General features: G+C 45.7%; 1 protein-coding gene across 3 annotated transcripts in view; it reads left to right on the forward strand.

Moving 5' to 3' along the window:
• The window catches only part of ABCC11 (ATP binding cassette subfamily C member 11), an 81,640-nt gene that overhangs the window by 30,640 nt on the left and 38,495 nt on the right, over positions 1–12,505 (forward strand). For all 3 annotated transcript variants that reach the window (XM_030924413.1, XM_030924412.1, XM_030924414.1), the window contains 6 exons: positions 2,089–2,262; positions 3,031–3,178; positions 3,348–3,496; positions 4,827–4,934; positions 7,196–7,447; positions 9,851–9,922. In XM_030924413.1, coding sequence (XP_030780273.1) covers positions 2,089–2,262; positions 3,031–3,178; positions 3,348–3,496; positions 4,827–4,934; positions 7,196–7,447; positions 9,851–9,922 — 903 coding nt within the window. The remainder of the gene's footprint in view (positions 1–2,088; positions 2,263–3,030; positions 3,179–3,347; positions 3,497–4,826; positions 4,935–7,195; positions 7,448–9,850; positions 9,923–12,505) is intronic.

Below are 12,505 nucleotides of genomic sequence, written 5' to 3' on the forward strand. Positions count from 1 at the left end.
CAAGACTGGGGCATGAGCTCTGACAATTTAGCTCTAGGACCCAAGATTACCTACTACTTCTGGGGTGACTTTGTTGTCTGAGACAGGTTCTCACTCTATCACCCAGGCTGGAGTGCAGTGGTGCCATCATAGCTCACTGCAGTCTTGACCTCCTGGGCTCCAGCAATCATCCTCTCTCAGCCTCCTGAGTAGCTAGGACTACAGACACACATCACCATGCTTGGCTAATTTTTAATTTTGTTTAAAGACGGGGTCTTGCTATGCTGCCAGGCTGATCTTGAACTCCTGGCCTCAAACAATCTTCCTGCCTCAGCCTCCCAGAGTGTTGGGATCATAGATGTGAGCCACTTAGCACAGCCTGGGGGTGGACTTTTTAAATCCTTTTCCACCAACTTGTAGGATGTTTCCGGCATTTGGCTGGTGTAAGCAGTGCTGTAATGAACATCCTTGTATGTGCTTCATCTAACATGTGTGAATGTTTCTCAACAGAAAAATGAAATTGCCAGATCATAGAGTTTTGTGCAATTTTTAATTTTAAAAGATACTTTAAAATTGCCCTTCAGAGTGGCTATACCAATTTATGCTCCCTAAAGTACTTTTAAAAGTTTTAAAGGCTCCCACTAGGGCACGTCCTGGAAACTAGAAGGAGTTTAGGTGAAAGTTAAAAGCAAATCACTTTGTAAGGGATTGAGACTGGTAATTCTAGAAAACATTAGTGAATTGTTCTTTACAGATTTCCTGATTTGGAATGTAAGTTTTTGTGTTTTTGTTTTTGTTTTGAGACTGGGTCTCATTCTCTTGCTCAGGCTGGAGTGCAGTGGCATGATTACAGCTCATTGCAGCCTTGATCTCCCGGGCTCAAGTGATCCTCCTGCCTCAGCCTCCTGAGAAGCTGGGACTACAGGCATGTGCCACCATGCCCAGCTAATTTTCCTACTTTTTGTAGAGACAGGGTTTCACCATGTTGCTCAGGCCGGTGTCAAACTCCTGGGCCCAAGCGATCCACCCACCTTGGCCTCCCTGTGCCCGGCCAAATGTTACTTTTTATATAGCATTGAGCCAGGCAGTACGTGTGGGAGGAAGGAAGTAGGCAGAAGAATCTATAACAAAAAAGAAAAAAAAGCAGAAAATTTAATTAATATTATTATTATTAGTAGAATGAATAGAATCAAGTGAAGAATGGAAGCAATTCTCTGGAATATAGATATTAGTGGTGTTACTAAGCAAAAGGGGCTCACTGCCTAATGTCTAGAAGCCAATACTTTGACACTGGGTTTTTGAGAAAAGAAAAGCTTTTTATTGCAAGTTGGCTGACAAGGAGACAGGAGTCCAGCCCAGATCTGTCTCCTTGTGCTTGCTTTAAGACAGTGATTTTATTAGGAAAGATTTAAGGGGTGGATTCTGAGATTAGTAGGTGACTGGTAGAATGAGAGGGGAGGTCTGAAAAGCCCTTGTATATATGCAGTGATCTCTTCATGTCTCTTCCTGGGTCCCATTTGCAAATTCACGGGGAATTAGTATGAAACATGTGGTGGAAATTTTTAGGCTGTGACGTTAGCAAGCTGGTTCTGCACAGACTCTAGTTAGCCGTACTGGTTCTACCGATTTTAGTCAGATCTGTTATCTTACAAGCAGAGGGATTTTCAGCAAGTTGTTTCTTTCTGTAACTGCTGTCCTAAAAACTCAAGAATATCTGTTAGTCACTGGTTTCTTTAACTCTTTGGGGCATGGTTTCAGTAGCAGTAGTAATAGTGGTAGTATTAATTGTAGTAAAATACCCCTTTTATTGATCACATTCTATGTGTGCAGACACTTTCTATGTCATTGAAATCTCACAAAACCCATATAAAGTATGTATAATTATTCCAGCTTTACAGATGGAGAAGCTGAGGCTCAGAGTGGTAAAGTAACTTGCTGAGGGTCACACAAACAGAGAGGAGAAAGATGTGAACCTGGGGTGTCTGTCTCTACTCTTCCACCCTGCCTTTCAAGCCTTCCTGCTAGGAGAGGGCATGGGAAGGCCACCTGCCACCACTTCTGGGTACCCAGGGAGGTGACACCTGTGCCCGTGGACTTGCTGTCTTACAGGCCATCGGCTTCTTCACTGGTGACGTAAACTACCTGTTTGATGGGGTGTGTTATGGACCCCTATTACTGGTCAGCTGCGCATCACTGGTCATCTGCAGCATTTCTTCCTACTTCATTATTGGATACACTGCATTTGTTGCCATTTTATGCTTTCTCCTGGTTTTCCCACTGGAGGTAATGTCTCTCTTTGTCACCCATTTGATGCTGGGCCCCAGAAGTCCCAGGGCTCTGGAATCTGGGATAGCTCTGAGTGAGAACGTTGATTCTTGTTGACCTTTCAATCCGTTGTGGATAAGATTCAGCTCCACTCCTTACCTCAAACTATTCTCTGGTCACAACATTTGGTTAATAAGTAAATAAGAGCTGAATGTGATGTGCAAAGTCTACCTCATAGCTTTCTATGGGAGATTATCTGCTTCGACAACTTTCCTTTGTAGATAATCTCTGTGCAAGATTTTTGTTCCATCTCTTCTACCCAGAATGTGCTGATGTAATAACACAGCCAGCATTTAACATTTGTCTGAGCACAGTATAATGGGGAAAGGGAAGCACTTTGTTGCCAAAGATTCAGGTGAAATAAAGTTGAGGAAACAGAAATGACTCTTGGATTATGTGTGCTCTGAATTATTGAAATTTAGTGTTTTCCTGAGTGCAGTCACTCTGATTGAAAGGTGATTTTAATTATTAGAGGATTTATGGTTCCAGAAGACAGAGGAACCATTTCAGTTTAGTTTCTGTCTAAGTAGCCACAGCCTGGCTTGGGACTCAGGAAAGAAAGGCCCCTGGGATGCCCTAAGGCATGGTGGCCTGGAGAGCTTCGATTGGAAAACCTCTCTTTGGAAATGCACCCAGTTGCCCTACTTATGCCAGACTGAACCCTCCTGCCTTTGTCAAAGGAAGCCCTTGCAGATCAACTCCAAACTTGCTGTATCCTGACTCCAGGTATTCGTGACAAGAATGGCTGTGAAGGCTCAGCATGACACATCTGAGGTCAGCGACCAGCGCATTCGTGTGACCAGTGAAGTTCTCACTTGCATTAAGCTGATTAAAATGTACACATGGGAGAAACCATTTACAAAAATCATTGAAGGTATGGAAAGTCTGGCTTTCTGCTCCAAACCTGGTGATGGCATGGTGAGCCAAGTCCCTCTCACCTCTTGGGGATTTTTTTTTTTTTTTTGATGCTTTGGGGATGGTGCTGTGCTCTTTGGAGACTGTTCTTATGGTTATCTTTGGTGTATTTCTTTTTTATTTCCCAGACCTAAGAAGGAAGGAAAGGAAACTATTGGAGAAGTGCGGGCTTGTCCAGAGCCTGACCACTGTAGCCTTGTTCGTCATCCCCACAGTGGCCACAGCAGTCTGGATTCTCGTCCACACATCCTTGAAGTTGAAACTCACAGCATCAACGGTAAGGGTTTGGGGGGCTTTGTTTTCTCCCCATCATGATCAGGAGTTTTCTCATGTGTCCTTTTTTAGCCATACCCCTCAATGGTCTGAAGGCTTTGTAAATGAACACTATATGTTCATTTTTATTTTCCAGACAAAAGTACAGCACTGTCTTCCATCTCAACCCATCTTAAAAAGTGACATCTTGGACAGCCCTGTGGGCGGACTGGACAGCAGACCCTTCAGGGGTGGGGGGGAGGTGGTACCTGTAGTTAAAATTCTGACAATTTGAATTACACCTTGAGGTTGAGGAGTTCCTCTAATCCCTAAATAAGGGCCCTGGAAGTGCACTTCAAATACAAAGGTATAGCTTCTTTGGTCTTTCCCTTCATGGTCAGAACCTGGCCCTGAGAAGTGGCAGCTGCCTTACAGGGTTAGGAATCCCAGCTCTTGAGCAGAATAAGACAGGGTGCTGCTCTTGGAGGGGTGGTAATCCAACTGGGGAAGCCAGGAGGCAGCACCCAGAGCAAGAAGGGAAACATTTGAGAGTCTGCAGTCAAGGGGTTGTGTGTGCCCCAGATGGCTGGCCCCTCTGCTTGGCTCAGGCATGCACCAGGGAAAAAACCCTGAGAAATCTGAGGGTGTTGGGGGTACTATAGAAGGAATACTTTCAGAGGCACTTGAGGCTGACACTAAGATGACACAAGACAGGTCTAGACCAAGGCATTCCTGCTCCATTGGAGTTCATTTTTGGATGGATCCAGGAGAAGAAAGGAGGAGAGATGGGCATGGATTGGAAGGTTCTTTCAGCACCTCCAGGAGGGCACCTTCTGGGGTCCTGAGAGCCTAAGGTGTTTTGCTATAGTCACAGTGCAGCATGGGTTAGGCATGAAGGGTAAGGAGATGTTGAATGTTAAAAAGAAAACAAACATCTAAGGCAAAGGAGAAGAAATAGGACCTTGACAGCAAGAATGGCACCAAGCTCCATTGAAAGGAAGCAGTGCTCATTCACAGGAATTTTTTTGGTGTTTCCCAACTTTGTTCCTGTATGTACTTCATGATTTTTCTCACTATGCCAGTGGGGAAACTGGGATGTGGTAGGGACAATCTGCCCAAAGCTAGAGATGTCAGTGGCTAAGCTGCAACAGGGACTAGACCTTTAACTCTAAGACTCCAAGACGAGTGCTCTTTCCCCAGCTTTTTCCAGTCTCCCCCAAACACTAACTTAGCCTCTGTTGGATGAACCAACTGCTTGTTGGATGCTGAGGATGTGGCTCAGGGATGCGGGTGCCAGGGAATGGTGGAAGCAGGAAGGGCCACGACCCTTACCGCCTCCTCCCCTTCTTATCCAGGCCTTCAGCATGCTGGGCTCCTTGACTCTCCTTCGGCTGTCAGTGTTGTTTGTGCCCTTAGCAGTCAAAGGCCTCACGAATTCCAAGTCTGCGGTGATGAGGTTCAAGGTAGGTGGTCAGGGGACTGGCTGTAGGCCCCCTGCTTGGACGCTCCTCTGCCTTCAGCCCCCGTGATGTTCCTCCCGAGAGGCCTAGGTTGAGAGAGGGATTAGCTAACTCAGTAACCTCCTGTGCCAAGGCTGGTGTGGGGCCTGGGAAGACAGATGAATTGGGTCAGGTCTCAGTCTCCAAGGAGATCTTAGGATAGTGTGTCCAAACCAGGTCTCAGACAGATGCTCTGCAGACTTTATCCAGGTTTGCATAGAGTTACCCTGATAGATAGTTTTGTTTTAGAAAAACACCACAGATGTTGCTTGCATTGAAACACTTGGACATTTTATGTGAAAACCCAGATTTTTGAATTTTCTTGAATGATTAGAAGATCTAGTGACCCTCTACCATAATCTACCATGGCCACAAGCAGCTGGAGTTGAGGCGATAGCTGCCCTGTTTAGATGGAGGCATTTAGCTGCAGTTTGCTGCAGTATCTACCATACCCTATTGCACCTCCAGGCCTGGAGCTGCATTTTAATTATCATGTATCATCTTAGAAATGGTCCACTTCACTTATTTATATAGTTGGCATCTAAGTTTGAAAACTCTAAACTAATTTTTAGAAGTCATTTTGTAGTCACCCCACTTTTATGTACATGTAGTTCATGACCTGTTATCACTCATTCACTCATTCATTCATTAATGCAAAACAAAAAAATATTTATTGAACTCCTAACACAGGCCAGGCACAGAGAATACTGCATTGAACAGGGGTCCCTGCTGTCAGGGAGTTCAGATTTGGTATTGGAAACAGGCAATTAACAAGTAAATTAATGATCAAAGAGGATTCGATCAGATCACATGAAGAGCCATGATGCCAATAAAACAATGTGATGTCCTAGAGCAAGCATGTCCAACCTGCAGCTCATGGGTTGCATGTGGCCCAGGATGGCTCTGAATGTGGCCCAACACAAATTTGTAAACTTTCTTAAAACATTAGGAATTTCTTTTTGCGATTTTTTTTCTTTTTCTTTTTTTTTTTTTTTTTTTGGTTTATTAGCTATCGTTGGTGTTGGTGTATTTTCTGTGTGGCCCAAGACAATTCTTCTTCCAATGTGCCCCAGGGAAGCCAAGGGATTGGACATGCCTGTTCTAGGGAGTATGTTGGGGAGGGCTGGGGGCTCCTGGGAAGAGCCTGGTTAGGGAAGGCCCCTGCCAAGGTGACTGAGTGATGATAACCAGGCAGAGGAAACAGCAAGTGTGAAAGCCCTAAGGCTGGAATGAACTTGGCTGCTCTGAGTAGCACAAACAGTGCTTTGCTTATCACCAGCCCAGCTTGCTTCCCTGACTTCTCAGCAGCTGTGAGAAGGCTCCTGCCGCTGCCTTCCTTCCCATGGGACACTGGGTTTGCCCATTCATTCTCCCCTTCTGTGCCTGTTTTCACCTGTGCCTGGAGGGGTCAGAGATGAGGAAGCTGCAATCTGAGCTCAGAAGGATGGGTAAGAGAGTCCAAAATGTCAGGAAGCATCCTTCTAGATCTCTTAAGCATATCTCCAGGTAGGCCTATGTGAATGTAACCTGACTTCCATAGGATCATACTCCCCTCCCATTCTTTTGATTGCTAGAATTTATGTAGTTCAACCCTTGGGCTTTATAGACAGGGAGCTGGAGATGCAAAGAGAAGTGACCCGCTGATGGTCACCTTTTGAAATGTATGACCCCAAATGACCTTTCCCCAGTGTGGGACACAGACAGAGTTTTTATTTTCAATAGCTACAAGTAGAATTTTTTTTCTTTAAGAGGTGGAGGTCTCACTATGTTCCCCAGGTTGGTCTTAAACTCCTGAGCTTAAGCAATCCCCCGACTTGGCCTCCCAAAGTGCTAGGATTACAGACGTGAGCCATTATGTCCAGCCCAATATTAATAGAATTTAATTAGAAAAACATCAGTCTTATGAGTCAATGGCTGTCATCACTTGGGATGAGGCTAATGTAGGTTAGTCCTTAGTCAACCTCCTGAGCAGAGTTGCCATTGATAGCGCAGTGTTTGCAAATATGGAAGAGCGGCCCTGTGCTCTGAAATTTGGAAAACACTGACCTAGAATTTTCACCCGCAGAAACTGGCCTTTCCTAACTGGTGGTACTTTTGCAAACTTTTACTGCTTATTCAAAATTCAGAAAACCATACCAACTGGCAGGCTTGTAAAACTGGGAACACATTCCTGCTGAACTAAAGAACTGCGTTCCTCCTCCCTCTATTTCCTTTTGTCTTTTCAGAAGTTTTTCCTCCAGGAGAGCCCTGTTTTCTATGTCCAGACATTACAAGACCCCAGCAAAGCTCTGGTTTTGGAGGAGGCCACCTTGTCTTGGCGACAGACCTGTCCTAGGATTGTCAATGGGGCATTGGAGCTGGAGAGGAATGGACACGCTTCTGAGGGGATGACCAGGCCTAGAGATGCCCTCAAGCCAGAGGAAGAAGGGAAGAGCCTGGGCCCAGAGTTGCACAAGATTAACCTGGTGGTGTCCAAGGTAGCCTTGTTCAGGCCATGCAGGCAGGCTGCCTGCCAGGCTCTCAGGACCTGAGACTGGGAGCTTGGCCAGGTGCCCCACCATTTCCTTGGTTAAAAACTGCCCTTTCCATGATCTCTCCCTTTAAAATTCAAATTTTTCATGGAGGGCAAATACAGAATATCTTTCATTTTTTAGTGTGAATTAATCTATCATTTAAAATTTTTTTGGCTTAGGTAAGACCCAAAATAATATGAGAGTACTGTGTGCTGGTCCTTGGAAGGACCAAGGACCAGAAAGGAGAAGGGAAAGGAGACCCAGCTAACATTTATTACATTCCTCATATATGCCAAGCACCATCCTGTGTTTGAATTCTGTTATTCTGTGAACTCACCTTATCTGGCTCTTTCTCTGCCTGATGTTTACAAAGATTAGCTTCCTGCTGTCTCCTCTTCGCCCCTCCTCTTTTCTTCTCTGTTATCTATTAATGTAGATATTGATATCTAATAATAATTGACATAGAATAGATATAGATATTGATTCATATATAGTGATAAATGTCTAAAAGCTAGATAATACCCAATAGTAATAGGTGTTAATATCTAATATCTACTATCTCTTATATATTTATACTTCTTTCCTTGGTGATCATCTCTAGCCCTGTGGTTTTAAATTCTATCTCTGTGCTATTATCTCTAACCTTAAAGTCTCTTCTGGACTCCAGACTCGACTGCATATATAATATCTCTCTTAAATGTCCATCAAGCATTTAAAATGAAATAAGGTTTTGATATTCACCCTTTTTAATGAGTTCCCTAAATCATCCTTCTCCTGGGAGATGGCACCATCATCCTTCCAGTGGTCAAGGACCTGGAAGTCACACTTGATTCCTTTCCTTCCCTCCCTCAAATCCAATCCACCAGCAAGGCCCGTCAGCTTGACTTCCACATCTGCCCCGAACCTGCCGCCCTCACCATAGCCCCTCCACTGCCCTATCCCTGCCACTGTCATGCCGCTCCCAGAACCTCCTTATCCACCTCTCTGCTCCCACTTTTGCCTTCTTATGAGTCTTTCACCATGCAGCAGATAGAGGGATTTTCCTTTTTTAAATAATTAATGTGTATTTTTTATTTCAATAGCTTTTGGGGTACAAGTGGGTTTTGGTTAGACGGAGGAGTTGTATAGTGGTGAAGTTGAGATTTTAGTGCACCTGTGACCCGATAGTGTGCATTGTACCCAATAGGTAGTTTGTATCTCTCACCCCACTCCCACACTCTGTCTCTCTGAGCCTCCAAAATCCATTATACCAGGGGTCCCCGACACCTGGGCGGTAGACCTGCACTGGTCCACAGCCTGTTAGAAACCAGGCCGCACAGCAGGAGGCGAGCGTCAGGCCAGTGAGCATCACCGCCTGAGCTCCACCTTGTGTCAGATCAGCGGCAGCATTAGATTCTCATAGCAGCACGAACCTTATTGTGAAATATGCATGCGAGGAATCCAGATTGCACACTCCTTATGAGAATCTTGCCTGATGATCTGAGATGAAACAGTTTCATCCTGAAATCAATCCACCACCAACCCTCAGTTTGTGGAAAAATTGTCTTCCATGAAACTGGTCCCTGGTGCCAAAAAGGTTGGGGACTGCTGTATTGTACTATGACAGAGGGATCTTTCTAAAATGTAAACCAATTCAAGTCACTCTCCTTAAACCCTTCAGTGACTTTTCACTGCCCTTAGAGCCCGGTTCCTCCAAATCGGTACCTGTACCTCTGACCTCTTCCCCACTAGAGTTCTGACAGCTCTGGGGCAGTAATGACACCTCCTCTGTAGAAGCCTTCCCTGGCTGACTCATCTAAAATTGCCTCAACCCCCAAAAACCTCTGTCTGTCATAGCATCCGACTTCATTTTACTCATATCACTTATCTCTATCTGATATTTATTTATTTATTTATGTAGTCTGTCTGTCTTCCCATCCCTCAGCTTACATTCTAAGCTCAATGTGAGGTCTTCTCTTCATTACTGGGTCCATAGAGGAAACTCAGATCACTATTTGATGGATGAATGAATGTTTGAATAAATGCATGCATTTATTCAAACATTCATTCATCCATCAAATAGTGGCTTTCCAAGGATTGCTGCATAGAATAGACACCAATCTGGAATTCAGGGTTCTTGCCACCTATCCCTGAGTTCCCCTCTGCCTTTTCCCTGTGATCTGCTTCCTCTTGGGTCACCCCTCCTGCCTCCAGGGACTGAGCACAAAGTTCCTCTTGAGCTTTGCTTGTCTGAGGAGTCTTGGGCTCTGTGTGGTTGTTTTGTTTTCTGTGTGTTGTTTTGGGTTCTAAACAGTTGAGCTGCCCTGGGCAGGTGGGTATGCCAGGGCTGTGCTGTCCCAACACTTGTGTGTCCTCCTTGGCTTGCAGGGGATGATGTTAGGGGTCTGCGGCAACACGGGGAGTGGTAAGAGCAGCCTGTTGTCAGCCATCCTTGGGGAGGTAAGTGATCTGAGGCCACATGCGTGCCTGTCCGCAGGCAGTCCAGGCCCTCCCAAGCTCCAGTGCCCCGGGCAGGGCCCCCCACTGCTTTCTTCCTCACAGGGGTCTGAGCAAGTGGGGTTTTTATAAATCAAAAATGGTTGTGCTTGCACTGTGTGGGAGGTGCGTGATCAAGGTGGCCCTTTCTCTTCACCTTGTGGCAGCACTCCTGGTGCGGGCTGCCTCTTACATCACCTGGAGATCTGTCCTCACCTGTGCTCTGTGAGGATACAGGATATTAACTCAAAGTTAATATGATCATACAAATTATTTAACAAGGAATTGAGTCCAATCTCTCCTCCACACTGCAATACGCTGTTGCAATGGTTCCTTTAAAAAAAGAGCACAAAAATCATTTTATAAAGTCAAACTCATAACACTGAGAGTGGGATGTATGTGCCTTTTAGGACAGGATCGGAAGAGAAATGTTGGGGGAGAAACAGGGAGAAAGAAGGAAGGAAGGCTGGGGAGAGGAGGCCTGCTGGATGGGATGGGGCAGTCTTACTCATACTCCGGCAGTGGGGTACATATGCCTGCTAGGTGCACTTGCCCTTGAAATTTGAACCTCTCATTCCATCCCCTGTGGACAAGTTTGAGGTCTGCTGCCATGTGGACATGTGGCTCACACACCCTTTCTCCAGTTTCTTTTTTCTTTCTTTTCTTTCCTTTTTCCATTCCCTTCCTTTCCCTTCCCTTTCTTTCTGTCTTTCTTTCTTTCTTCATTTTTTTCACACAGAGTCTTGCTTTGTCATCCAGTCGGGAATGCAATGGCGTGATCTCGACTCACTGCGACCTCTGCCTCCAGGGTTCAAGAGTTTCTCATGCCTCAGCCTCCTGAGTAGCTGGGACTACAGGCATGCGCCAGCAAACCGAGCTAATTTTTGTATTTTTTGGTAGAGACGGGTTTCACCACGTTGACCGGGCTGGTCTCGAACTCCTGGCCTCAAGTGATCCACCCGCCTCGGCCTTCCAAAATGCTGGGATTATAGATGTGAGCCACCATGCCCGGCCATTTCTCCAGTTTGAAAAAAACCCAAACCCATTCCCCAGATCCTTTGGGGTCACACTGCACACCTTAGAACGAACACTAAAAGCACCCATGACACCTGCTACGCATTTTTGGTCACCTTCCCGCAGGAGTCTTACACCAGCCCTTCCCCACAGAGCCCCAACCTCACCCCCTCCTGGGCTGCCATCTCTTCCCCCTTCTTCTTCTGCCCATTGTCCCTTGTTCCCCCATCACTGGGAGAAGTTTTCCTTCCTTTCTTTGGCTTTTCCCTCAGCTCCTTCTCCCAAATGAACATTGCCAAACTCATCCCTTCCTTGGAATATGGTTATGTTACCAAAGCCAGCTCTCTCTCAACGCATCAGCCACGTGCTGCATGTGGGATGGCCTTTCCCCAGTTTCTTCGTAACTGCAAGGAAGAAAGACTCCATTAAAAAAAAACAGTAAAACTAGCTTCAGTACTTACATGCCAAGTCCTGTGTAAAGAGCTTTCCATTTTCCCCTTTAACGCTGGTAACCTCCCATGACAAAGGCACACCCATGATGACCCATTTACAGATGAGTACGTGAGATTCTGAGAGGTGACTCATCCAAGGTCATGCAGCAGGTAAGGGGTGAGCCAGGGCTGAGTCCCAGGTCCACCTGAGGTCAGAGCTCTGTTCTACATCACAGGAGCTTTGCCCAGCAGCCTCCAGGCAAGGCCACCTCCCTACTCGCCCAGTGGTTTGTCAGTTTCCTATGCAAATGAGCCTGTCACTTTCCTTCTAATAAAGAAAGACACAGAGATGCCATTTTAAAGTTATTATTTGTTAAAGTCTGGCTCCAAACTAGAAGTAAACATGTCAGGGTATAAAAGAGAAAGGATTAAGAATGATGAGGTCCCATGTCAGGGTGCTGGGGATGAATGTCTATCTCTATTTGTTTTTAATGTGTTGTTTTGAACTTCTGCAGAAAAGCAGGAAGAACACTACAGCAGGAATCCATATACCCACCATCTAGATGCAGCAGTTGATAGTTTTTGCATATTTACCTTACTATACAGACATATATTTTGTAGAATGCTTTAAATTACACAGGTTATAACACTTTCCCTTCTAAATACTTCATCATGGTGTCCAAAAGTAGAACGTTTTTCTACCTAACCATGATAACATTATCCTACCTAACAATAATTATTCCATAATACCCAGGCATGCTCAGAGATAGCCTGGAAATTTTGGTGTGCATGGTGAAGACCATGGAGGCACTGGCTGCCAGGGAATGGGGCTGGGACAAATAAGAGGAAAAAATGTTTGGGGTGTCTTTAGTGCAGACCTTGGATTCAGTCCAAGCGGGACCTGGCTGGGCTTATCTCCAGCTGCTTCCACATGTTCTCATGGCTGGTCCCTGCAACTCGCTGGTGGGCCTGGCAGGGCCACATTAAAAGTTCCTTTTACCTAGGAGAGCCCCCAAGGTCCTGGAGGGCAATGGGGCCCTGGGCACTGTGCCTGCTGAGCCAGGCAGGCTCTGTCCCTTTGCCCACTTGGTCCTAAGGCTGG

Source organism: Rhinopithecus roxellana, chromosome 20, assembly GCF_007565055.1.
Source record: "Rhinopithecus roxellana isolate Shanxi Qingling chromosome 20, ASM756505v1, whole genome shotgun sequence".
NCBI lineage: Eukaryota > Metazoa > Chordata > Mammalia > Primates > Cercopithecidae > Rhinopithecus > Rhinopithecus roxellana.